Raw genomic sequence first — 26,064 nt, 5'->3', positions numbered from 1 at the left:
CACTCAAGAGAGTTAGGAAATTGATGAGTTGAGCGTTACCAGCATGATGTGGGAGGTGAAGTTGCGGATGCGAGCAGTAGGATCGCCCATGAGGTCTGTGACAACCGACGGCTTCCCGGGTTTTCCGACCTCGTACTGCCTCTCCAACTCCTCCACCGCCGCCTTATCTCTTTCTCCATCGTAGACTCTCACCACCACCAGTACTGGCTTTTCTCCTGGTGGTGGATTTGGAAAACTCTCAGCTGCTATTTTAGTTGACATTTGTATAATTAGGAGCTGAAAGGGTAGAAGTAAATCAATGCAAACAAGCTTATGGATTGTGGCTTATTTATATATAACCATCTGGATAGATAGCAAGAAGGCAGCTTTGGAAGTTCGACCGTAGGTCTTTAATTAGTCCTAAACTTGACATGGGAATGTGGAGTGTCTATCCACAAGTCTATATATTTTCGCATGTGCTTTTTGGGGAATGGTGAGTGTTTTTTATCTAGGCAGTGTGTATCCAATAATTGGTCCAATTTTGATCTCGGCACTGGGGTCTAACTATATATGTGGAAGTGTGTGGCCATGTATTTGTAAACATATTCTTCTCACTACTTGATTAACTTTTGGCTTTTGTAAATGTGAAGTTGTTAAAGTTCTTACTTTTCACTACACGCATTGTGCTGCTTGACATATTTCATTTTATGTTAGGCGCACTACTCATCCACCAACTAGTATTTGAATCACTGGTTCTTGGCAAATGTGCTTTAATTTTATCTTTCACATCACTTAGATTTGGTTAGAAATGTTTTTTATTTTTTGGGCAAATTTCACTTTATCCCTAGTGATTTAGTATTTTCTTACATAATTCTCCTATGATTTCAAAAGTTATACATAACCCCCTCGTGATTTGAATTAAAGTATCAAAGTGACGGAAATGATTACTCGTAACGGAGTCAGCTAAAATTTCAAAAATGCGCTTATGTAAAGTTGAAAATTATTTATTAATCAAGGGGGATTATGTATATGTTTTAAAAATCATAAGGGGATTATATGGTAAAACATAAAAATCATACAGGGTTAGTGTGTCATGTATTTATAAGGGTAATTTCGATATTTTTAAAAGTTCCGTCACGGATGACTATTTCCGTCACTTTGACACTCTAATTCAAATCATGAGAAGATTATGTATAGTTTTTGTAATCACAAGGGAATTATGTAAAAAAAAAATACTGAGCCATAGGAGGGTAAAATGTAATTTGCCCTTTTTTTTTTCATGAATTATCTAGTTATGTATGCATATACCCGGCCCCGATGGTACCTTACAAGCTGAAGTCCTGGTTGTCGCCTTGAGCATTATCAGATTGATCATGGCAAATTAAAAAATGCAGCTTATTACAGCATTTTCTGGATCTTTTACAATAATCCCTTTTAATGCACTTCTTAGTTTTCTCATTTCTCTGGAGCAGCGGATTGAGAGAAATCAGATACTCGTGTATAATTTTAAGAAACATTATTGAGAATGAGTATGCTTTTTCTTTACCCTCCCTCTGAAAAAATCACAAATTTCTGTCTCCCTTTTCTGCTGCTGCCTGTGATATTTCATAATTAAGCCTTTTTATTCAAAATTAAAATTAATATATATATATATATATATATATACACACACACAAATAAAAAAAATAAGAAACCCCAAGAACTTGTTTTTTTTTATCATTGCATCACTTTTTTTTTTATCATTGCATCACTTTGGTAGGGTCAATTATTGGGTTCGCGTTGAGTCTGTAGAATAATGGCCAAGAAAGGGTTTATTGGTGGACATGTGGATGGCTCTTGGGAGCATTCCCTGATGATCGCATTATCTTATATTATTTATTAAACATAAGAAACGCTTAAAATTCTTCCAATCATCAAGCGAAACGCGTACCTTAAAAAGAATGGTATAGAATTCTTGCGGTGTTGGTTGCAAAGTAATAATTCCTCTGTCGAATACAATTTTTTTGGTCCTCGAACGGCTTTATCTTCCAAAGCCAGAGCCAAAGCCAGGGGCGACGCAAGCACAACGAATTCTCCACTCACAACAAAGACTGAAGCCACCAATTTTAGGAAGTTTCCTGTGGATAACGTACTACTCTTAACTGTTCATACGTACGATTCTCTTTGTTCTTTCCCTTTCCTGCTCGTGTAATCAACATACTAATACTGCATATTTTCTGATGCAAGAATGCATGCAGGAAATAATCAATTTATGGCTCTCAAGTCAATCAATCTTTCTTGATACAAGCATTTGTAGGTTGGTGGATAAAAAATTTGTAGGTTGCTTCGTGGAAATACACCTTTCTATTTCATGACATGAAGAATGTACGTATTGGCAATAATTGTGTGCGACTTTTCCAGCATCATTTGTATGTCTATATTTACGAATACTTTATGGGAGATATGGAAATTGACTGACCACAATAGTCACTCTAATTGACAGAATATTTCAACTTGTAAATTCCCCAGTCATAAATCATAAAGTTAAATCTTGAAAAAGTATGATAGGGAAGTATGAAGGGATACGTTTCGCAGCCAGATGAAAAGGGAGGAAGAAATTTCTACCATCTAACAATATACTCTCTACAGTATATTCTTTCTTCGTTCAACGTCATTTTCTACAGTACCTAGTGAGCTAGGAGCCCTTTGGAAGGTTCCCTCTGATTAATTTTGTTCTCTCATCATGAACTGCTGCAAATAATGCCGCCCAGAATTCTCTCGTGGAATCGTGGCAAACAAGGTTGAGAAAGTGGAAGAAGATGATGAAACTTAAGCTTGATATGAATGATCTCTAAAGAGGCGATCGAGATTTTATTCGGCCACAGACAGTTGAGTTTAAATTGTTCCATCCAACAAACTGGTTGGTTTATGTCATTTTCTGTATTATCATAGGTGTTTTCCATGCTCATATTATGGCAAGCAGACGTGACACAGTAGCATTTTATGTGATGTAAGAAACAATGCAGGAAGACGATATAGTTCTTGAAGATACTACTGAGTGAAGCTGGAAAATGCGTCCACTTCCACTCACAAAAATATCACCACATTGTTGGTAAGAAAAAGAAAAAGGAATCAACGAACAGTTCAAACAGCAAAACAAAGTCCTTCTTCTCTGATAATAGTAGTATTGTAATAGAAATGCACATCCCAAAAAAGCGAAAAGGGTCCGACATCCTACCAGTTTTCGTATGCAAACATTTTCATTCCATAGTCATAAAATAAAATGAAACAATCCCTCACATTTGCATATTATTCTTTCTTTATCCTTTCTCCATTAAGAGATCAATATGGGTTCATTTAGATCATATTTTCATGAAAATTTTTATAATATTTTTCATGATATGATGTGTGTAAAAATAAAAGATGATTGAGAAATTTTTAAGAAATATCTCAATTTTTTCCCTATAATGTCCAAAAATTGCTTATATAGACAAACTAATAATGACTAAGATCATGAGGCAAAAATGGCCACAAAATGAGATTAATGACTAAAGATCTTACTGCACGTTAATGGCTAGATTGGGAGTTTAGGGTAGAAAAGAAAAGAAAAGAAACCTTAAGTTATAAAAGAAAAGAAAATAAGTGATTTTGATGTTGTTTGAGAATTAAAAGAAAAAAGTGAAAAGATTTTGAATACATATGTCATTAAAAATTTATTCAATAACCATTTAAGAACACAATTGGCATTTTGAACAAAAAAAATTATAGGCACTCTTCCACTTTTCATCCAAATCAGCCCAAAATGGGCAGAAAACTTTTCTCTACCGTAGTGTTAAATAGATCTAACTAAATCAGTTCATTTTCATTAACAGATCTAGCTTTCTTTTCTAACATCAAGAATCTCCTCAAAGATGGAAAATTGATTTCCCGTATCACTTTCTTTTCTTTTCTGGCCAAATTTCTCTCCTCTCAAACGCACTGTAAATGTTTTAGGAACCAAAAAATGTAGAAGACTAGAGAAGGATAGTTTTGCAAATATGAGGGACCATTTATGCAATTTATTCTCAAACGGAAATATGATTTAATGGGCCAGGAAAGCTTTTCTATTATAACTAAATCTGATTTTATGGGCCAACAAGTCCAATCGTTCAAGACACGACATCCAGCCCACCGGTAGGAAGCATCCAAAACTCCCAGCCCATGGCAACCCAGGACAACAACGTCACAAAATCAGTTTCTTCGCCCAGATTGATGAAACACTCGAACCAATTGAGCTCAGAAATTAAGGAAGGAATCCTGGTGGATAGTAACAGTACTTCGATAAAGGGAAAAATTATGGGTTTGCTGGCTTGCTTAGGGGTGATATCACCATTCCCATTTTACTATTGGCTGTGGACTCAGCCTCAGACATGGGTAAATCTATGGGGGAAAGGAAGTGACCCCTGCAAAGTTATGGCAATGGTGTCTCATTTTCTGAAGTTGGTTCAGTTTGCATCTCTGCTTGCCGTTTCAACGCTTTCTTGGCCGCCTCCTTTCTACTTCTGGCCCCTCTTCATATTCGGCCAGTTCCTAAATTTCAGGTTATTCCGCTTTGTCCATTTGCCTCATATTATGTAGCTTTGTAAATGTGCAGTCATTTAAGTCTTTGATATTGGAAATGCTGTTGAAGTTTGAGATTTTGAGGAATTGATTGAGATCCCAGATGGAAACTTTTAATCTAATATGGATTTTCATATGCGTTTTTTGATCTGGAAATGCTGTGAATGTTTGAATGATAGAGAATCATTTGATGCCCTGATTGAAGATTTTTCTTTATCTTTTTTGAGAAATGTTAGTTCTTTATTTTCTTTGCAAATAATTGTTCTTTCTACGTCAATAGGAGGAAGGTAGAAGAAGAGTTTTTGTAATTTGTAAAGGTCTTGGTGGTGTTTGGCCTATTTCAGGTGCCCCCAATTTTACCTGTATGCTAGCTTAGAAATAATATGAGTACAAATGTGTCTCTACATAAACTGTGATTTTGTGTCATTAATAGATAAACAAATTATCATGTCTCAAGTTTTACATTCGGAATCAGCCTTCTAGTAAAATTTGATGAACGAGTACGTGCCAAGGTTTGGCGCTGACAAGGCGAGGTATTAGAAAGTTTACTTTTATTCCTGAGAAGAAAGATGAGTGCTGGCTTTTAACTAGAATTTGTTCCTTGTGCCATCAAGCAAGATGTTTCCTTTAGAGTCTCTAGATGGAATTATATAGCTACAAGCTGGAGGAATAGGTTCATAGATTAGTCCCCTTTTACATACTTCACCTACATGTTCCAGGAAAAACCCTTGGAACTTTCAACAAATTAATCAAGTCACACTAGGGGAATGATCTTTCTATACTGCATATGTAGAATAGAGATTGTGATCAACTTAAGTTACGCTCTGTTCATCTGTCATTTGATTAAATACCTGACTTGCAGGATTTGATAGCTATAGGGATTTTGGTGCTGGATTTAGCCTAAGGAGGAATGCTATATAGAAAAGAGGAAGAGATGCTACTAAACAATGACGTCAACAACTTTTCTGGATATCTGAGATAGAGGCAGAAAATGTAAATGAACAGGAAAACACAGACGTAAAAGAGACAACTAAGGTAGAAGAGTAATACTGCAGTTGATCAGATGCTGTCACTTCTCTTGTGGTGTCATAAATTAGTATTTAGAGCAATGGACTTAAAAGAATATGGCCTCTTGGCTGTTGGAATCCAAAAACTTGTTCACAGTGAGAATTGGGAAGTTGGAAAATCAAAGTCCTATTTAAACAAAGTTGTTTCTATATGTGGATGCAGAACACATTCTACAACTTAAGCTTCGGAAATTTGTTCTATAGGATAACTTTCCTGTGTGTGAACTGTGAAGGACAGGAACTTGGAGGTTGATTAAGATCATTTAATGGAGCCAAGTATTGTTAGTATTTGATGCAAAATGCACGGATGATATCTATTTCATTTGCTGTTAACTAATTTGGCGGCGTTGTATGTTTGATTACTAATATTTTCGCTACAATCTGTTAAAACACACAATTGAATGCAGGGTATATCAACTACTGGGAGAATCAGGAACTTACTATGGGGTTCGATTTGGAAAGACCATCCCATGGGTGACAGACTTTCCTTTTGGAGTTATCAAAGATCCACAGTATGTTGGTAGTGTTATGAGTCTTCTTGCTTGTCTGTCTTGGGTTCCATACCTATATATCCTTTTATGGGTCCTGGGTTATGCGTTCATGATACATCTGGAATCTAAGGAAGACCCAAGTACTCGTGCAGAGGCTATTTCTTAATCGCTAATCTGCGGATTGAAGAAATAAGTGCTGAAGAAATTTTGACCCGTGTTGCACAATACTTGTATGGTCCCTAGGGACCCCTAACCATGAGTTTTGTTTTTCATTTACTTCTTGATAGGGCCGAATGCGAACATAGTATGTTCTGGTTGATCATTAGAATGCCTTTTTAAGTCATCCTTTCCCTTTTTTTTTTTTTGTGGATTGGGGTGCCAATACTGTTGCGTTTTAGTGGTTCCAATTTGATGCATGACTTAGACTGAATAATGAACTGCTACTAGTTTTTACAGCTTGAGTTTCTAGCCAGCTAATAGATAAAAAAAAATTATCTATTCAAGCCTTTAAATCTTCTTCTTCTTCTTCCTTCTGAAGGCTTGAACAAGGATGTGTTTAACAGTGATATGCTTGTTTTTCAGGCCATTTCCAAATTCTCTATCCAGGTTTTTGCAGTTCACAAGTTCATCAGCCTGCTGTACAATAATAATAAGAAAACAGAAAATGAAAAAAGAAACCTTGCAGCATAAGAAATGCTGTACATAAATACTTCTCTTTCCTTATACTTGCTGTGAAAGTAATCAACCCTCGCAACGCAACGCCCTTCTCCTTGATCACACAAGTATTTTCTTAGCGTCACCTTCGTCATGTTCCAGGAGCACGAGTGTGAACTCCCTTATGGAACTTTTGATTTTGATGCTTACAAGCTTGATCGTTCGGGGAAAAAACTGCACTTGGTGAAAGATTTGGGTGATCAGACTTTGTTTCTGGAAATTAATCAATACTTAGCCGTCTCCGCTAAGCAAGTCCCAGGAATTGAAGGGAATTCTATCTACTTCGGTCATCATTACATGTTAAATCACGCACATTTCCGTGGTAACAAGAATTGTGTTTTTGGAGGCCACGATTTCGGTATATTCAACATGGAAGAGGAGCTTTAGTGCTTGTTATCCGACTGAAACCATGAAGTTTAAGCACCCACCGGCTTGGATTGCTCCCACATCTCATCTAGCTAGAGATCAGACATAACAGAGACGAACTACTTCACTGCGTGCTATATGTAGTGTTCGACTTGAAACCAAGCTAGACACTAATCATTTTGTCTGGTAGTTGAATTATAGTCAGTTCATAAGAAAGCTGCGAAGCTAACCATAACAGCACCAACTCAGCCAACCCCCAACTTCGTGTCCATGTTTTCTCAGGATTCAGAGGCTTCCTGGCAGATGCTTTTATTTGCCACTGTACCATGGGAGATTGATCAATCCAAGACTAATGGAAACAGTTTTTATTACCCCAGAAAAACAAAAACAAAAAAATTAACGCCACAATACAAGTGCAAAAAACTGCGTGTAGCACGTATCAGGGTAACTTGAAACTATATCTAAAGATAAAACTATAAAATATAAAATTAAAAAATCCAAAGTAAGGCCTCTACATCTGAATGTCAACAGCAAGGTTTTGCTTGACACATAAAACAAAGCCAAAAAACATAAGATTCTCCTTTCCCTGATCCAGAAATAAAACGCAGGCAAAAGAAAGCAAAAAAACTCGAGATTCTACTTTCACTAATAAGATCTTGAATAAGATCTGGGGGACGTATATCGCCTAAACATGCGCTTATACTTTGTTGGGCTGTCATACCATGTCGGGGTAGCAAGAATTGCACGCTCCAACCAGTATGGATCCTCATCTTTAGTTGCTGAAAGACTTCGGAAGTACCTCACCCAGTCATCTATCAAACGTCTCAGACGAATACTCTTTCGGCCAGTAAAGAGAAATCTGATGATGTCTTTTGCAAAGGTAGTGATCTCCTCACCTTCAATAATCAACATATACTGAAAAAGAGGCAATATTCACGAGATCATTGATCCATGATGAAGCACCAAACTTAAAGTAACTCTTTCACGAGTCTGAAGAGCATAATATTCACATATGCAACTGAATTTAATATTAAAAGAGTAAAAATTCTATGTTCACACAGAACATAAGCTGGGTCTTTTTTCAAATAGTGTCCCTATCAGAATTATCAAGCTGAAAATCAACAGCTTACGTTGTACATTAGATTTTTCATGCTCAGCTAACGCAAAATATTATAATTATAAACAAGTAGCAACGGTCATCTTTTCTTTTACATTGTTTTTGGTTGCAAAAGATGTAAACAGACATATCAATTATTACTAGTATTTTTCAATATTTTACAAAAGAGGTAGGATTATTACAGCTTTCCTGCAACAAACACTTGGAAAATATTTAGGAGCTTGACTGGATGAGGTAAATTAAGTACCCACAGTACTATCAGAAATAACAATATCCTCCTTCACTATGTCTACCCTTTGTAATTCTTACTCCACCTAGCTCCAACATGTTCGTCTTTAAATTTGAGAGGTATCTTTTTGTGACTGGGCTTCTTGGGTGTCTGTGTTGGGGTGTTTGTATGTGCGCGCGCACGTGTGTGTGTGTGTGAGAGAGAGAGAGAGAATGTGTGTGTGTGTACCAGAAATACAAAGCCAATGGCTGCCAAGATCACTTGGAGTAATTCATCCAATATTCCTGAAAGACTTTCATCCTCTGATTCACCATTGCCCCCACTGCCACCACTACCACCACCAGGACCACTTCCGCCACTGCCTCCATCATCAAAATATTCTTGCTTCTGCATCTGCTGACGTAGTACGTCCTCAGCAGACTGTTCCTTCCCAAAATTTCTCATGGCTTTCTCTAAAGCTTTCCATGCAGAACCCTGCTGCCAATTGGTAGCTATTGGGTTTAAACATGCTTCAAATGTTTCTTCTTAAATGCTATTTTCAATCCAGAAGAAAGCAAGGCATATAAGAGCAGAAAATGTGTGGGCAGGTCAGTTAACAATTCATCATAGACAAGTGGGCATGGGCGCCGGCACAGAGAGAGAGAGAGAGAGAGAGCCAAAATGCTTACTGTTTGGAAAGCTTGAAAAATAAGTCAAGAAAAAAAAAACCAGCTAGAGACACCATTACAAGAATCTGTCAACTCTTCACATGCAGGTTGTGGAAAGTCCACGTAAAAGCATTAGGCGCCATTTTGAGCATTCACTTGGTCATGCCAAATTAAACTTTGTTGTTAACCCATTAGCATACTGAACATGCAACAATTTAGTAGATCCAACAGTTTTGTTTGCGAATATTGCTCATAGTAGCTGGTATAAGAAGGCAAATGGAATTTAATATCCCATGTGAATTCAATGAACTAATTGTCTACAACCAAGTTGTGCAGTTTATTAGATTATGTAATAAAAACATTCTGCTCAAGTTTTCAATTTGGTTACAAATGAAGAAGGCACAAGTAGGGCAGATGCTCAGTAAACTTGTAGGAACAAGGAAATTGTAAGCCACTCAGACTGCACAGCTATTGGGCCCAAGATAAGTAGATTAACGACAGGCAAAGTATTAGCCTAAGCACATAATAGCCACAAAGAGATTCCTAATTCCCTTTCTTTCTTTATCAAACAAGTTATTTCTCTAAGTCACAGAAACCTACTAAATACACAAACCAAATATCAGAAGTTTAAGAAAACCTTTACCTCATCAGCATTCTCAGATTTCCCTTTGCCACCAAATAAGCAGACAGGTGTAGATATTTGAACGCCAGAAGCACCAAAACTTAGCTTTTTGGCAATCTTAGGAAGCCTTGCACCAAGGTAACTTGAAGAGTTTGAGTCGAAAGTTGTCGAAGTCTTATGAGGTTCAACACTCTGTAATGCTGGTGTCGCACACTGCACGTAGGATGCAGAACGTAGATGACATACACTAGTGAGGTTGCAGCAGTGCTGGTGCACAGTGATCTGAAGGCAGCTCATCATCTCAACAAAATGGTGGATCAAATTATAGACTGCATGAAGCTCAAAAAGCTTTGAGATTCTCCATATCCAATACAACTGCAAATTAAACAACCATGAGGAAAATAGTTATTAATCTATACAACATTATACAAGAGAGATTAGTCCCAAGATTGAAAATTTGGGGAGTTCGGCCAAAGGGCAGACACAAGAATATTTGAGAACAAAAACAAGGCACAACTTTTTTAGTTCCTTTCAACACCGTCAGCTTAAGGTTTTACACTAACAGATGTGGATGCCTGACACATATTTTCTTTTGCAATTTGGCATGCATTCCAAACCTGCTCGTGTAAAAGAAAAGATTAATCAAACATTTGATACAACACCTTCCGAGTCTGCTCCATATAAACCACACAAACGTGAAGTAAAATCTCTACCATATAAGGATGATATGCATCTCAATTGTGTCAAGGTCAAGATTTCCAGTATATTGTTCATAATGCCGACGAAATCAAGCAGTATATTTTCAAAATCCAGTGAAAATGCAACAAGATAACCTAGTAGTAGACAAAATTATAATTCAACATAATGATTTTCCGATTGCAGAGCTCAATAACAAGTATATCGACTTAAAGCTTGCAAAAAGAATTAATATTTCGAAGCACCGGTGACATATATATACAGGCATATTAAAGAAAAGGGAAAAAATTTAAGCTTTACCTCAAGTGGAGTCCTATTGATGATTTTAGAGAGGCCGATTACGTTTTCTTGCGGTGGAGCTGTCGGGAGCTGTCGGAAGGGAGGTGCTGGGAGAAACCGTGGTGGAAGCTTAGACAAAAGTGACGACCACTCAGTGATAGCGAAGGGCTGAAGTTTACTCTAGTCTCTAAGGCGCCTGTTTCTGAAAATGGATAATTTCATTTTCCTCCCCTGATGCATAATATTCCTTCTGTCCCACTTTAATAGTCGTGTACTCCTTTTTCATCTGTCCTAAATTATAATCCACTTTTTAATTGAAAAATATAATTATATTTTAATTTTTCTAAAATACTCTTATTCAATATAAATTAGGGGTGAAAATTTTCGACACGACCTGAAAACACGACACGAACCTAACACGAAATTAATGGGTTTGAATTGAGGTTTCGGGAGTTCGGATCAGAATCGAATTGAACTTGATGAACCCGAAAAGAAAACAGGTTGATTTCGGGTCAACCCGTAATGACCTGATATGACCCGATATGACCCGTTTACGAATTAAAAATAATTTAATAAACATAAAAATAATTTTATCTAACTAAACTAAGTTATTCTTTTTTTCAAAAGCATTAATTATTTAATCCTAAATAAATTTATTTAATTTGTGTGAAATTAAAATTATTATATTTAGACAAATAATATATTATATTATTTTTTACTTTTATACTGTTTTTATTTATTTTATATTTTGTTTGGGATAAAACACTTTTACGGTGTTTAATTTATTTTAGATTTGGTTTTGGAATTATTTATTTAAATTTTTATTACTTGATTATGTAATTAGTTTTGTGAAAAATTAATTTTTTTAGAAATTACAGTGATAAATTAATAAATTAAAATTAAATTTCGGGTCATTTCGGATCGACCCGCCAATCTGTCAACCTGAAATTTTCGGGTTCGGATCAATATACCTGACCCGTCATGGGTTGGCGGGTCGGGTTCGGATCAATAGATTTTCTAACGGATCGGGTCAGACCCGACCCGCCAACCTGATTTGGACACGAATTGCCATCCCTAACGTAAATAGTTGTTACTATAAACCTACTCCATTTAGTGAAAATTGATTCTTTTTTTACCATCAATTCAAGTTCCCATAAAGTTATATCGTATTTAATGTAAGGGTATTTTAGAAAAATAGCAATCTAAATTTACTTTTCCAATAAAATTAACTACTTTTTTTTAAACTGTGTGAAAAAAAGAAATAGAACTATGAAAGTGGGACGGAGGGAGTATCAGTTATATCCCTAATATCTTTTATTTATTATAATTTTTTTTTTTTTTTTTTGGCAAAGAGTATCCCAAGTATCTTGAATCAAAATCAAATTGACCCTCAATTCCGTCATCCTCTTTGTTATGTTTGAGTCGTGCGAAGGCGTGGTTTTAATGTCACGCTTTCAAGGAGCTACTGACTACATGATTGTTTTCTTACATTTTTTTTTCTTTTTCTGTCTTTTTCGGGGTCCAGGCTTTCACTATTTAGTGGGTCATGACTCGTGAACCCATTGTAAGCTTTGGTGCAGCATACCTTGCTCGCTCGCTCGCTCGCTCGCATGGCCAATTTAAGTTATTCAAGTGATTGAACATAGGACTTGCCTACACTTGTTGGTAATTCTGTGATCGTTGCAAGATTTAGCACCTCTATGATTTCTGCATTCATTTATTAGTTTGTATTCTTCCTTTGTTGGCATAGATAATATACAAGAAAGGACTCTTCAATGCTGCTTTGTTGCCATTTAGACACGGGAATTTTGGATGATGAGTTGAATTCACTAGATATACGTCGTCAGTGAACTTTGGATTTTAAAATCCAAGAGGACATAATACTCTGTATTTAACTGTAATCTGGAGGATAATCTGCTATACAGAAGCCAGGGCAAGGGGAACTGTGAAAATCTCAACTGCACTCTTGACTGCTTCAACATCAATATCTATTAGTCTTCCAGTTTTAGATGAAATAATCGAACATTTCTTGGCTTCTGCATTTGGAACAAACAGCCTGCCCTTATCTTCAGAAGAGAACAACCCAATGCTGCATAACAAGACAAGAAAACAGATGACATGAAGCTGTATCGATTGTAAAGCTTGCTTGCCTAACATAGCACGAAGGTTTTTGCAATTCTAGATCTCGGAGATAGATTAAAATGCTTCGTTTATAGTTCAATAGATAATTCACATGTTTTCTCAAACTTCATTTGCTGAATTGTGTAATAATTGGGCTGCAGTTGAACAAAAGAAGCATTTTACCTGGGCTTTTCTCGCGCATTTGCAAGTTGAATTGCTGCTGTATTTGTTGCTATTACCCCAGCAGAGTCATTGATAAGAGCAGCCAGCTATAACAAGGGTAACAAAACCGTGTTAGGGTAAAGATGCTTTATTTACATTGGCCCCTCCCTACAGTAGTTCCAAGTTGTAAGGTCACTTCTATGGTCTGGAAGACTAGAACTAATGATCAGTTAAGCTGTCGAGCTTATTGCTGACCATCTAAAGTTGCAAGGTCACTTTTTTGGTGTAGAACTACTGATGAGATAAAGCTGTCGAGCTTACTGATGAGTGATGACTATCACAACTCGAGTTTAGAAACTTCAAATTGTTGTCCAGAGAAGAACAATTTATGACTCACTCTTGAGATCATGGTGTTTTTTTGTGGATATGATATAGAGACGATTCCAATTTTGTAGTCCTAGAGCTCGTTCGAACTGTGTCCTTACATTGTATTTCTACTATTACGCAACATGCACGGTATTTAAGAACATAAATAATTTTAGGGGATAAAAGCAAACCTGCCCAGGAGTAGTAATGAACACCATACTTGCATCATATCCAACAACATCCTCTACATTCTCCCTTTCCCTCTCATGTGGGATGACAAAAACAGGCCTGAGTCCACTGGTAAACAATTTTTAAGAAAAGATAAAAAGATTTTATCTCAGTATTTGAGAAGAAACCAAGTCAGTTTAGATCGACATAAAATATCATAACTTTGATCATGAGAAAGGAATTGCTTCTGTGAGTAAAAATCAATCAAGTATACCACAGATAGGAATGGCAAAGTATCATACATACTTAATCGCGTTGGTTATCTGAGACCATACTTCAATTGGAAGCAAACTGTCAGCGTCTCCCCTGGACTGCATATTAGCTTTTGAATCTGCTTTAATCCCATGGATGACTATATATTTCCCTTTCTGCACACCTGCCTTCTGATACTTAGCCTCTACAACCTCCTTAAGTTTCCTTGAGATCAATACTTTTAGGGGAGGCACAGGGTGCCTTGGTACCTTACGACCTGGTCTCCCCAACCAATCCACCATTTGATGGTACCTGCATGCACGAGATAAACACAAACAGCATCACAGCATATACATGTCTTTCTTTGAGAAACAAAACATGACATTGCCAATTCTAATGCACTGGCATTAGCTAGGGATATTTTTCAACAGAGAAAGCCGATGATTGTCTGCAAGTTTCTGCCTTTCCTTTTGTCCAACTTACATGTGATATCCACCCTCAGAGAGATTCGCACTGTCTGGTTTAAATGTTTCTGAAAGAAACAATCCTGCTCCTGCAGCATTTACATTTGGGTATACGTAACTAACCCTGTCTCGGGCTGTTGACATAAACAAGAATGCTGCATGTCCAATCCCTGCTAGTTTTGTTGACAGGATCATGTCATAGTATCTATTCTGCAAGCAAGAGAAGAGGAAACATGTATAGAAGCACCGTGTAAAACAGACAAGCCATGCGCTCATGTTCTACGTGGAAATATTGATATGTAGCATAGTGATTCTTAATCAGTGCGAAGAAGAAGAATCTATTCACATTGAACTAGAAACATATTCAATCAGAGTTTTGGAAGCTGATGGCTAGGGCCAAATTCCTCATTTCAATGGCAGATATATGGGGTCGTGGGAGGTGTAACTACCTCCAGCGTGTTGTTAAAATTGTTCGTACATTGCCTTTTTAACTACGTTAGATTTTGTTCCCCCAAAACTCCCCAATTCACATCTCTGGGCAGTTTGCTTCAAACTTTCTTCATTCCCGCATGTGATGTTGTCTATACAATCTATTAGCTATGGATCAAATCAGATTCCATTCAACTGATATAAAATTTGGTTGCTTGCCTTGACACAAATAAGAATTGTTCACCAACCTTAAGAACTCCTAATGTATCAGTATACTCTGCAGGCTCAGGGAAGTCATCATCTGGATCATAAACATTAGCCCATCTGACGTTCTTGTTCAACTCATAAGTCTGTTTCCCTCTGTCAGATGCCACAATGTCTATCTGAACCCCAGGATATCTATCCTTCAACAACTGAATTGCTGGAAAGAACAACAGATTCTCATAAACTCCACCAGAAATAACACAACAACATCTTCGAACGTCGCCTCGAATTTTCAATCCCAATGAAGCAATTTCGACATTATATCCCATTGGGAATTTCAAGAACCCGTAAGGATTATCAGGATTATCGGGTGGCCTTGGATCTTCATCTTGCTTTCCCTCGGAAAACAACGAGCCATACTCCATTTCGGGGTCGACACCGTCGTCAAAAGGGTCAAGCCAGGGATTTTTCTTGGCATTGGTCACAATCTTGCATGAATTTTTGGTGCAGAAAATTAAGTCTGCTGAATTGTTTACAAAGGTGGCATTGATTAAGCTTGTTGAGGGAATTGAAGGCGGATTGATGAGAAATTGTGAAATTGACTTTGGCAGTAGAGAAGTTGCAGCCATTTTAGTATATCCGCTTCCAGTGTTCTTGAATTAACAGCCTCAAGCCATCGCTGCTTGCTACTAGTGGTAGTGTTTTTGCTAGCACTTTTTATCATAGTGGACGACTGGACGTCGGATTTGAATGTGTGAAGAAGATTGGATAAGTAGGCCCCACCCAAAGAAAGTTATCCCAAAAAAAAAAAAAAGGAAAAACGAAAAGGAAGAAAAGTTACAGATGCAACTTAATGATTTATTTAAATATTAATAATGTTAAGTTGTCTGTGCGGTTAATCCAGCTGTTGTAGAATTGTTAATGCTTATAGCCGTCTAAACCAACTGCCACTTTAACTAAACTCTCAAGTCGCAAAGGCGGAAGTCAAAGTCCAATTCATGAAGAATTTTCTTTAAAAAACTTCTGCTAACGTCCGCAGACATTCTTCTATTTTTTTTTTTTCTCTACTTTAAGTCATATTCTAAAAATTATGAATAAACTTGCCAGCAAGTTCTGTACTAGCTTTCTTAGTACTTTTGGGGGCATAACTTCCATCTCAAGTTTGAGATTTTGTTTAAATTTTCTTTGCAATTTTTTAATTTGTTGACTAAGTTTAACTCCATGATTTTATTGACATACTTCATGCATACAACGAAGTATCCTTTTCTATAATCTATTGTCAACGCTTTTTTTTTTTTAAGTTAATCTAGCTAGTACCCATTGAATACTTGTTAATATACCTAAAATTCATCTAATCCACCATATATATATATATATATGTGTGTGTGTGTGTGTGTGTGTGTGTGTGTGTGGATGTACAAACTAACAATTATTACCCTCTTTTGCATATATATGCTTTCCCTATCTAATCTTACCTACCCTCCCTTGTATTTGTTTACTTTTTCTAATTAATCTTACATTTTCAAAAATATGACATCTGAAATATATATCAATGTGTGCTAAATGTGCACTTGTTAGATAAGTGATTTTTCTTTTGGGACATTTTTATAAATCTTCGCTGAGGTTTCTGACTATTTCGTTGGCTTCCCTCCAAATATCGAAAATTACACTAACCTCTATTGAGGTTAATTATTTTGTAATATTTAGACCCAACTAGTAATTAAAAAGTGATATTACAAGAGAGAATATAACGTGATTCCACCATTACCCCTCATCTATTACATTATTTAGTTTATGTAATACTAACCTACACATTAAAGAAAAACATTAAAATGTGCTATTTATCATTAGGGATCAAATCATATATAGATTCAAAAAATAATATATCAATCTATATTTTCACTTAATGCATTATCCTAATTACTTTTTCTAGTTACATATCTATTGTTAAACATGATCAACAAAAAATAATAAAAAAAAAATTTTGCAACCAAAATATTACAGAGAGCAAACATAAAGATCAACAATATCCTTGTCAATATATTAAGGTTAGTTGCTGAGATTTTTAATGTATTTAAATTCGCTCTTTGTAATATTTGGGTTGCCGATTTTTTTTCGATTATTTGTTATTGTTATGTTTGACAATGGATCTACAACTAAAAAGAGTAATTTGGATCTTATATATAGAATGATATATTATTTTTTGATTCTATATGTGATTTGATTCCTGATGGTAAACAGCAAATTCTAGTGTTTTTCTTTAATATGTCAGATGGTACTGGATTACCTAAATAATATAGTAGATGAAGGTCAATGATGATAAATGTCAGATGGTACTGGATTACCTAAATAATATGTTATCTTCTATCTTTTAATATCACTTTTTAATGATTGGTTGGATTTAAATGTTATACAAGATAATAAATCTCAAGAGAAGTTAAAATAATTTTTGAAATATAGAGCGAGACCAGTGAAATGGTCATAAACCTCAAGGGAGGCTTTTGAAATTATCCCTGTCTTTATGCCCTTTTAGGTTCAAATTTAATATATTTTTTTGCAGCAATTAATCAATTTCAAACTAGAATAACTTTTGTGTCACCAATTTAGCAAAATACACCTAAACAAGACAAAGGAAACAAGAACCCTATGCATGTGACACGAGCTTATTTATCCAGCATCTACACCAACCACCAAAATTACAAAAAAAAGGAATGGAAAGGAAAGGAAAAAAAAGAAAGAAGAGAAGAGAAAATACGGTACTAATACAGTACTAATAGATTTATTGTCACCATTAACAAAAATTTGAAAATCCCCCAACAAGAGAAAAAAAAATGTGAAATAAGAAAAATAAAAGGACTAGGTTCCCCGAGTCCAGGCTGCCATAGCTGATGTGGCAAACTTTTACTGGTGACCTTTTCTGTCTTTTTGCTTTCAAATTTCATTTTCAGCAATCATCATCATTCATCACCAACTCCGATTCAGTGGTTTCCATCTAGAAACATCCATCTTCCCTGAAGCAGCTGCCGGCTGGTTTCTACCTGATCATCCAACTGCCACAGAATTTCTCCTCCTACACTATTCGCCTTCATCGTAACTAATGCATCCACTTCTACCATAACCCCTGTCTCCTCTGGGTTTTATTTCACTAGTCTCCTCCCCACCCTACTACAATGCGCCTTTCACTTTCTCACTCCTCATACTACCCAAACCCTAGCTACTCAGCAAATTCAGCAATTGGGATAGTTTTTCTCACTGATCAGTGAATTTTAACTAAAATTTTCGGCAAATTTGGGTGAATTAGAGGAAATGTCTGGGCCGCCGCGAGTGAGATCGATGAACCATGCCGAGTCGGAGGTCCGCCCGGTGCTCGGACCGGCGGGTAACAAGACGAGATCGGCATTGGAGCTAAGGAAGCCCGTGAGTAAGCCTAAGATTAGTAGTGTGAACAAAATGCAGGAAGGAGAGGATAAGAAATCTCCGGCCACTGTCACGATGGAGAAGGATTTGTCCCCGTCTCCGAAGAAGAAGTTTGGGGGAGCTTCAGCTGCGATTATGAGCCAGCAGCAGCAGCGGCAGGAGGTGAAGTCGTTTTTGATGAGGTCGAATTTGTCCATGAATGCTTCTTGTTCGTCGGACGCTTCGACGGATTCTTCCCAAAGCCGGGCGTCGACGGGGAAAATTAGTAGGAGAAGCTTGACGCCCACTCCGATTAGACGGAAGCAACAACACTGCGGGCCAAAAGTTGAGAAATTGGAGAAAGTTGGTTCTGAGGTTGACAGTGTAGCTATTGTAGGACTAGCTGATGATTCTGTGGCTAAGAAAAGGTGTGCCTGGGTCACTCCAAATACTGGTAGGATTATTGAGCTTTTATTCTTTTCTTTTTTTTTCCCCATATATAGAAGTTTGAGCTTTATTAGGTGTAGCATCCTTCCGTGTAGCTTGTTCAAAGAGTCGAGCAAAAAGTTTGAATTTTTCATAGAAAGTTACGTTTTTAGTGTTCACTGGATGTTTTGTTTGATAAGGTTACTTGTTTGAGCTGATATAATGCGAGTATACATGTTTGGGATGTGACCATGGGAGTGCTGCATATGAAGGACAGAAAATGTGTAATTTGTCTTTGTAAAGGGGTATGTATTGGCCTCCATTTTGCTGTTTTAGAATTCACGCGATTGAAAGTGTCGTCAAAGCGAGTTTGCTTCCGTATAATGCTCACAACTGGCAGTGAGATACACATGGAAATGAGTTTTAGTAATTTTGTTATGAATGAACTTTCTAATTTCATGTGATTCTAAATGTAATTTCTAGTCCTGTTTTTCCGCTGACTTAGTTATTTTTTAGGACATCTCAGGGAATTGTGAAGCATCATTTTAGGGCAGTTCTTTTTGGTATATTAAGAGTCATCTTAGTGCTTCATTTATGCCTGGGTTTCTCAATATGATGTTACTTGTGGATATGTGCACTATGTCAATGAATAGGAACAGGTTTTACTAGGAAGGCAATGCATGATGGTACTATTTTAACTGTTTTGATGTACATTTATTCTCCATCTTTTCGTTCCACTGTCAGTGTGTTGCAATCTGACGTAGTCCTCTTATGTGCATATACCATCCTTTGATTTACTTTTTTGCTAATTAGTTTCTTATTGTGACAAGATCCATCCTATGCTGCCTTTCACGATGAAGAATGGGGAGTGCCAGCTCATGAAGATAAGTAAGAAAACTCAAAAAACCCTGTTTTTTATCTTGTCAATTTGAAAGTTCCATGAACTTGAGTTGACGGGCTTTCAAGTTTGAGTTTGATTGTTTTTGCCAATTTGCAGGAAGCTTTTTGAATTTCTCAGCCTATCCACTGCATTGGCTGAACTTCCATGGCCCACCATTCTCAATAAAAGGCATACATTCAGGTAGGTTCTAAGTCTATGATGTTTGGGCAGATGCTCAAAATTTTTGTATGCTTGTACGAGGGTCCTCTTCTTTTTTGCTTTAGCTTGTCCAACATTTGTACTAAAACTTGACGAATTGTTGAAGTTTTCGTAGGCATTTTTTTCCCATAAATGTTGAAAAGCATATATTGGTGTGGCAAAAGAAAATGCATTGAGAAGTAGCTGAGAAAAAGCTAAATCAGTTTCTTTAAAGTAAACAATAGCAGGTTCAAAGTTTTCACATCTAAGTGATTGATGCAATTGAATGTGCTTGGATGCAGAGAGGTCTTTCAGGACTTTGATCCAGTTGCTGTCTCCAAATTAAATGAGAAGAAGATAGCAACTCCAGGAAGCCCTGCTAGTTCGCTTCTATCTGAGTTAAAGCTGCGTGCAATTGTAGAAAATGCACGCCAAGCTTGTAAAGTAAGTACTAATATATTTGTGTAGCTCTATCATTTTATGACTGTTTTTGAACAGTGATATCTTTCTTTTCACTAGCTGTTATAATTATTAGTGTTCAGTTCGAAGATGAGTGTATTTGAGGTGTTAATGTTTATAGTAGATGCTAAAAGCAGGATGATTTAATGAAATCTTTGTGAAAGATGACCCAAATTAGAACCTAATGGGAGCCTTAAATCTGTCTTATCATATTGAGCATGAAAGAATCTGCTAATAATAGTTTTCCTTTTTTAAAGTGACTGTTGGTGGTGTAAACTCTTGAAGTTTAGTTGTAGCCTAAAGAATGGAAGAATTGGCATTCCACGTTCAACTTTCAGGCAGTTCTTGCAAACATGATTTTACGTTCTTCTTATACAAATGAACATATTTAGCATCTCATACTAATCATTCCTTGCCATTTCTTTTTTTTTTTTTTGTAAGGAAAAGAGATAGTAGACAGAAGAATAATTCCCAAATTAGAACTTGTTACCATATTGAAAAACAAAGAGATACAGCACTGCTTAATAGTAGTGTTTAATAGCCTTATTTATACAATCAATCTGGAAAACAAAAGGAGCACTTATGGGTTGTATGCGAGTCAGTGATAATATGGTAATCCATCTAATGAGTTCGTTGTTTTGCTCATGTTGCAGATCATTGAGGAATTTGGGTCTTTTGAGAAATATATATGGGGTTTTGTCAATTACAAGCCTATAGTTGGTCATTTTCGCTATCCAAGGCAGGTTCCAATTAAGACGTCAAAAGCTGATGCAATCAGCAAAGATCTTGTAAGGAGAGGATTTCGAGGAATTGGACCTACGGTTGTCTACTCATTCATGCAAGTGGCTGGAATCACAAATGACCATCTCATAAGTTGCTTCAGATTTAGGGATTGTGTAGATGCGGGTGATGGAAGAAATAAAGATGATGACCTCATAGCCACCATCGAAGGAAAACAAGCCGAGGATTCAGCTGAAAGTGGATTTGAGGAAAGACTAGATGCATTGAGCTTATCAACATTGTGACATGTCAAGTTGATAAATGATGTTGTGCAGTGCATCCCGTGCTTGTGTGCTGTTGTGGGCTAATGCAACAATTTGTTTATGTATAAATGACCATGAATCATTTTTGTTCATTGCATTGTAAAGTGCCAATTAGAATTTGGCTGCACACGACGATGATGTTCAAGGTATCTGGGGTATTCCTGTGAATTGCGGCCGCCTTCTGTATGGGCTTCATGCTACGTGCTTGGCATCAACTGTCAATTGGCGACTTCCAGGACTGACCCTCTTCTTCAATTTTGACGCGACTTTAGTGGCGAGTGCTTTCTTCCAACAGGAACTCGCTGCTGTAGCATTAGAAAGCAGTCTTGCCCGAGGATGAGGCTGCGAAGGTCTATAGGCTACCTTATGTTTTTCTTTTCTTCCATACTGATGGGTTTCCAGGCGTGTCCAGTTTCACAGATTCATGGCATGTTTACTGAGACAGCGTTTGCCATGCAGTTTCCCTACCCATTACGCTCCATGGATATTTGTTGGCAGTCTTGCCAAAAGGACTGAAAAACTGGATGTTAGTCGGCAGTTGCAAGTAGAAGGAACCCAGCATAAATTAACCGAACTACCTTTTTTGAATGCCAAACAAAATTCTGGCATTGCTTGGTATATGCCATTCAAATCTGTGAACATTCAATGATCATATCGGAAAAATTTGCTGCGGCTTTGAGAAATAATTTCGTGTTTACTTCTCGAGCTCCTCTAGAATTTATCTCTCAATACGACGTTGTTTTCACATGGGAATCCCCATCAGGATCTACGAAAAAACATTTGATCTTCTATGGTTGTATGCTCTGATTTAGCCCCTCAAAGTTGTCGTTTCAACAAGGGATAATTTCAGAAACCTCTCCTGAGATTTTTGATAATTTCATGTGGCTCCTTTAAGGTTTTAAAAATTACACCTACCTCCCTTATCCATTTGAAATAACAATGCTAACCTTAATATTGTAAAAAAAACTCTCTTGCTACCATGTTTATACAAATGATGGATTTTATAATTTTTTTCTTTTTTCCTTCTTATTTTTTCTCTTCTATTTCATTAAAAGCATAGAAAAATTATCAATGTTGTCGCTAATATCTATACAGATCAAATGTTAAACTAGTAATTTTTTTAATGATTTTTTATATCATCCAATTTTTTTTGTAGCTCTTTTTTTGTATCAAAATCAATAATAATTAAAAACAAATGGCCTAAAATCACTACCAAACTATGGTAGTTCCATCACTAAACTAAGTCCATAAATTTAATTAAAAAAAATAATCCATAAACTTAAAAAACACAAGGTAACACTTTCTTCTCAATCTTTAAAAAAAACCTATATTCCCAATAAAGCACTATAAAAAATAGCTTGTCATAACAAAAGATTTATTGTTATAGTTGATTATTAAATAACAAATAGTGGCATGAAAAACTTGAGACTCCTTTTTTTTATATGTATAATTGTGTTAAATTACTTTATAATTGTTTAGAAGAATGAATTGAACTTTATAAGATAAGGGCATTTTAAGGCATTAATTAAATTTTTGACCTTATTTTAAGGTTTGGTTACCAAAGTGTCAAATTAATGAAGGTAAGTGTAATTTTAAAAACTTCAAGGGAACTAAGTGACATAGTCAGAAACCTCCCCTCAGGTTTACGAAATTATCCCTTTCAAGAAATGTAGAATCCAGTTGACGGAACAGCGATAGACTTTAGCTTGACGTTCAGAGCACAAAAGTCGTGCCACCGCCTCTGGCCAAAAAGTCCTTTGGACAGATAAAAGAATCACAAATGCAACCCCATTTGTTGACAAATCCATAGAAATATTAAGGGAGAGTTGGTGAGAAAATTTCTTTCAGAATCTTCAACTAAACAAGTGGTGTATTTTAGGTGGCTGAATCAGCTGCCTTTTGGGCTTTAGTTGAGGCAGCCCATATTACAACTTGAATTAATCCCACTTCCCCTTTAACCCATCATATTTTTTTTTGTCCGAAGGATGAAGCTCGCCTACCATACTATCAACTTCAAATTTTCTAATGTGGTATATACATCAAATTGGCCCTTCGATCCTCAACTAGTCAAATACAAGCAAATTGACAACAACCCTTGACTAGATTCCACTACTATTTCCTTCTTTACCACTTCTCTGTCTGATTATGCTGGAGAAATTTTCCCGATATGGCGGCTGCAAGGGCTGCTTTGAAACTCGGATCTTTGGTCAAGGAAGAAGCCATTTGTTCTATGATATACTGTTGAATTTCTGGTGAATTAACCTTGCGAGTACTTGAATTTCTTGTTTCTTCATGGGATTTAGGCTTGGTAAGGTCCAGGGTAATTGTTGGTCCAGATGAGCTGAGAGATGTTGAGCATGGGACTGAACCAAGTGTTACACATCGGGTAGAGTTCGGGGGTGTTTGATCCATTTTTGATGGATGTGGGTGATTGTGCTCCCCCTCATAAGTTGCTACAAGAATAGATTGATCTTCCACACTTCTTTGGACCTGTGTTTGATCAAATGCAACGAAAATAGTTTAGTAATGCCACTCCAATACTACAAAAAAAACTGTAGTAGATTTTGTCAGAAACACTACTAAAACACGGCATGATAGAAAAACTATCTATCTTTCATCTTAGGCCAAAGATTACTTTAGTAATGCCTCTCTAGTACTATAGATAACTTCAGAAACACACATAAAACACGGCATGACAGAGTAGCTACCTCTTATCTTGGGCAAAATTAATGGAATGAATGCTTTCTCTTCAATGTTTATTGCAAGAAGATGATATCGTAGGAATGACTGCAGACAATTTGTTTTTGGTTAATTTTTAGATTTAGTTCCATGTTAAGCGTATTTTTTTTTTTAATTATCATTCTTCGGACTTGTTCGAACTTTTATAAATAGACATAAAAATTGCATGCCTCGCATGTTTCCCCCAACAAAAACTGATTTTTCTACTAGTTTGATCTGTAAGCTGAATTAATAGCATCGCATAATGAGCTGTTAATTTGCAGTTTCCTGTGCAAAGCGCAGGCTAGTAGTTTAGCATACCTTCTTCTTAACGGGGCAGGTAGGAGCAAATGAGCATTTGAAATAAGCTCTCGGAGAGGGGTTATCTCTGGTGACTTTCTGTCCATATTTCCTCCACTGGTATCCGTCCTTTACAATCTGTAATAAAGAAATTTTGCCATTCAGATTCGCAGTATAAAAGGGACCAGATCATATTTCAACCTCATACGATCAACTATTTGAAATCATTTCAGATTCCCATTGGCTTATTGATTAGTACCTTTTTCCCACATGAAATATGGAAGTTTGTTTTGAAGTCTGTGCTAGGGATTATGGACTTACCAGGCTTGTATCTGATGGCTCGGTTCGGGCATAAACTCTTGAAATCTTGGCTTTAATATGCTCTTCCCTTGGTTTCTTGCATGAAGCTTCATCGCTCGAGCTACTTTCTGAGGGCCCATTAGTTGCAGCATCAATGATGGTATCATTGTTGTTATTGGTAGTGGTGCTTTCGGATTTTCTTTTTCTTGATCCATTGTTGTTGTCAGTTCCAGGATTCTTGCTCATATAATCCATTAAGTGGTTTCTCAAAGCATTATAGTTCTCACAAAGTACTGTCAACATCTCCGTCAACTTCTTGTTTTCAGCGCTTACTCGGTTCAGTTCCTCTACCAAAGCACCGGCCTGAAAGCAAATAATGGAAGGACCGCGCTCAAATTTAGATCTTTCCTAATCACACTTGGTTTGGTCCTAACATAAAATATCGAGAAATCGTACGGTTCGTGCTCCAAAAAACTTAAAAGAGTAGGACTATAAGAATCTTTGTTGGCTTTTGAAGGTTGCTCGGGGATTTGTAGGTTTATTTGCCAAATTCTTGCTTTCGTCAAGAAAATGTTAGAAAAAAAAAAAAGAATCTTTGTTGAATTGAAGAAACCGGGGGGAAAGAAAAAAACTAAAAAATCTCGGATTACAAGAGTAGAAGGAGAAGAGAGAGAGCCAACCTCTTCGTTGACGGGAGCTGCTGTTCCCCCAATTAAATTGCTTTGCACTTCTTGCTTCTGAAATCGAAGTAGTAAATCACATCAAGAATCAGCAACTAGATAAGGAAAATTCAAAACCAAAAATAACAGAAGACACTCATCCAAGATATCCTATCTTGTTTGATGATTGCATTGACTTTGACGTACCAGACCATCATCCAAGAGCCGGAGAGGTTTAATATTGAGATCCAGTGAAGTATCAACCAAACTAGTATACTCCATATAAACTGTAGAGGATTAAAATAGCTTGCCAAATCCACACGAACTGTAGAAGACCGAAGAGGCTACTTCTCCTTTAAAGAAGCTTTTGAGATCAGAGTCGAAACTTAAGGCAAGGGATGGCTAAAGAGATTTGCTGAGAAGTTTACTTGTGCTGTTGTGTGTGTGTTGATAATCAAGAAAGGATACAGTGGGGATATATACAACCAAAGAGAGGAAGCCGACGACCTGTAGGAAGGAAGGTCGGGAGGAAGATGGGCGAAAGGAATTGAAGAAAGACTAATCAATTGTTTTCTACGGTAGTTCTTCTATTCGTGCTGGTCCAGGATTTGATTTTCTAAGGGTAATATTTGAATGTAGATGTAATTAGTCTTATTCGGCTATTGCTTATGTTTACAAACAAAAGTCTCGTATCAGTACTTCTCGTACATGCAACCTTTTCATGTCTGAATAAC

At 36.7% G+C, this 26,064-nt stretch overlaps 6 protein-coding genes across 8 annotated transcripts in view; 2 read left to right on the top strand and 4 right to left on the bottom strand.

Moving 5' to 3' along the window:
* The window catches only part of LOC140005152 (probable N-acetyltransferase HLS1), a 2,861-nt gene extending 2,420 nt beyond the window's left edge, over positions 1-441 (bottom strand). Inside the window, exon 1 of the mRNA XM_072045559.1 lies at positions 40-441. Coding sequence (XP_071901660.1) covers positions 40-261 — 222 coding nt within the window. The 5' untranslated portion in view covers positions 262-441. The remainder of the gene's footprint in view (positions 1-39) is intronic.
* A 3,694-nt stretch (positions 442-4,135) lies between these two features.
* LOC140005151 (phosphatidyl-N-methylethanolamine N-methyltransferase-like) lies at positions 4,136-6,570 on the top strand. Its single transcript, XM_072045547.1, has 2 exons — positions 4,136-4,538; positions 6,032-6,570. Exons 1-2 carry the CDS (start codon positions 4,159-4,161, stop codon positions 6,279-6,281), a joined length of 630 nt encoding a protein of 209 aa, XP_071901648.1. The 5' UTR covers positions 4,136-4,158; the 3' UTR covers positions 6,282-6,570.
* A 1,087-nt stretch (positions 6,571-7,657) lies between these two features.
* Positions 7,658-11,006, bottom strand: LOC140005150 (uncharacterized). 3 transcript variants are annotated; one of them, XM_072045544.1, is made up of 5 exons: positions 10,807-11,006; positions 10,374-10,427; positions 9,832-10,185; positions 8,770-9,015; positions 7,658-8,110 (listed from the first exon to the last, which is right to left on the bottom strand). In XM_072045544.1, exons 2-5 carry the CDS (start codon positions 10,392-10,394, stop codon positions 7,841-7,843), a joined length of 891 nt encoding a protein of 296 aa, XP_071901645.1. In that variant the 5' UTR covers positions 10,395-10,427; positions 10,807-11,006; the 3' UTR covers positions 7,658-7,840. The 3 variants fall into 3 exon arrangements, with proteins under 3 accessions (XP_071901645.1, XP_071901646.1, XP_071901647.1); XM_072045545.1 differs by lacking the exon at positions 10,374-10,427; XM_072045546.1 differs by lacking the exon at positions 10,807-11,006 and having other exon boundaries at positions 10,328-10,427.
* Positions 11,007-12,591: 1,585 nt separating this feature from the next.
* On the bottom strand, positions 12,592-15,658 carry LOC113738480 (photosynthetic NDH subunit of subcomplex B 1, chloroplastic-like). Its single transcript, XM_027265710.2, has 6 exons — positions 14,996-15,658; positions 14,338-14,528; positions 13,909-14,166; positions 13,626-13,731; positions 13,090-13,175; positions 12,592-12,874 (listed from the first exon to the last, which is right to left on the bottom strand). The coding sequence occupies exons 1-6, from the start codon at positions 15,578-15,580 to the stop codon at positions 12,703-12,705; spliced, it is 1,398 nt and encodes a 465-aa protein (XP_027121511.2). The 5' UTR covers positions 15,581-15,658; the 3' UTR covers positions 12,592-12,702.
* A 2,266-nt stretch (positions 15,659-17,924) lies between these two features.
* Positions 17,925-21,521, top strand: LOC140005149 (uncharacterized). The gene is made up of 5 exons (XM_072045543.1): positions 17,925-18,801; positions 19,604-19,661; positions 19,771-19,854; positions 20,154-20,295; positions 20,964-21,521. The coding sequence occupies exons 1-5, from the start codon at positions 18,258-18,260 to the stop codon at positions 21,333-21,335; spliced, it is 1,200 nt and encodes a 399-aa protein (XP_071901644.1). The 5' UTR covers positions 17,925-18,257; the 3' UTR covers positions 21,336-21,521.
* Positions 21,522-23,179: 1,658 nt separating this feature from the next.
* LOC140005148 (probable WRKY transcription factor 40) lies at positions 23,180-26,021 on the bottom strand. The gene is made up of 5 exons (XM_072045542.1): positions 25,538-26,021; positions 25,352-25,408; positions 24,693-25,034; positions 24,393-24,509; positions 23,180-23,843 (listed from the first exon to the last, which is right to left on the bottom strand). The coding sequence occupies exons 1-5, from the start codon at positions 25,610-25,612 to the stop codon at positions 23,478-23,480; spliced, it is 957 nt and encodes a 318-aa protein (XP_071901643.1). The 5' UTR covers positions 25,613-26,021; the 3' UTR covers positions 23,180-23,477.
* Between the last annotated feature and the right edge of the window lie 43 nt (positions 26,022-26,064).

This window comes from Coffea arabica, chromosome 4c (assembly GCF_036785885.1).
Source record: "Coffea arabica cultivar ET-39 chromosome 4c, Coffea Arabica ET-39 HiFi, whole genome shotgun sequence".
Classification (NCBI taxonomy): Eukaryota; Viridiplantae; Streptophyta; class Magnoliopsida; order Gentianales; family Rubiaceae; genus Coffea; species Coffea arabica.
Note: the sequence above shows the minus strand (reverse complement) of the source record. Positions and strands in the feature narration are given on the sequence as shown.

Bases quoted from the DNA above. Each gene is read 5' to 3' on its own strand.
- LOC113738480 (XM_027265710.2), bottom strand. From the start codon at position 15,580: ATGGCTGCAACTTCTCTACTGCCAAAGTCAATTTCACAATTTCTCATC. The intron at 14,167-14,337 runs GTAAGTTGGACA...TCGTGCATGCAG, and splicing joins TCTGAGGGTGGATATCACAT to GTACCATCAAATGGTGGATT. The intron at 13,176-13,625 runs GTTTGCTTTTAT...CCCTTGTTATAG, and splicing joins TCATTACTACTCCTGGGCAG to CTGGCTGCTCTTATCAATGA.
- LOC140005151 (XM_072045547.1), top strand. From the start codon at position 4,159: ATGGCAACCCAGGACAACAACGTCACAAAATCAGTTTCTTCGCCCAGA. The intron at 4,539-6,031 runs GTTATTCCGCTT...AATTGAATGCAG, and splicing joins GGCCAGTTCCTAAATTTCAG to GGTATATCAACTACTGGGAG.
- LOC140005149 (XM_072045543.1), top strand. From the start codon at position 18,258: ATGTCTGGGCCGCCGCGAGTGAGATCGATGAACCATGCCGAGTCGGAG. The intron at 18,802-19,603 runs GTAGGATTATTG...TATTGTGACAAG, and splicing joins CTGGGTCACTCCAAATACTG to ATCCATCCTATGCTGCCTTT. The intron at 19,662-19,770 runs GTAAGAAAACTC...GCCAATTTGCAG, and splicing joins GTGCCAGCTCATGAAGATAA to GAAGCTTTTTGAATTTCTCA.
- LOC140005148 (XM_072045542.1), bottom strand. From the start codon at position 25,612: ATGGAGTATACTAGTTTGGTTGATACTTCACTGGATCTCAATATTAAA. The intron at 25,409-25,537 runs GTACGTCAAAGT...CTTCGATTTCAG, and splicing joins GGCTCTTGGATGATGGTCTG to AAGCAAGAAGTGCAAAGCAA. The intron at 24,510-24,692 runs GTAAGTCCATAA...TCTTTATTACAG, and splicing joins AGCCATCAGATACAAGCCTG to ATTGTAAAGGACGGATACCA.
- LOC140005150 (XM_072045544.1), bottom strand. From the start codon at position 10,394: ATGTGTCAGGCATCCACATCT. The intron at 9,016-9,831 runs GTAAAGGTTTTC...AATTGGCAGCAG, and splicing joins AATCTGAGAATGCTGATGAG to GGTTCTGCATGGAAAGCTTT. The intron at 8,111-8,769 runs GTACACACACAC...CCTCTTTTTCAG, and splicing joins CCATTGGCTTTGTATTTCTG to TATATGTTGATTATTGAAGG.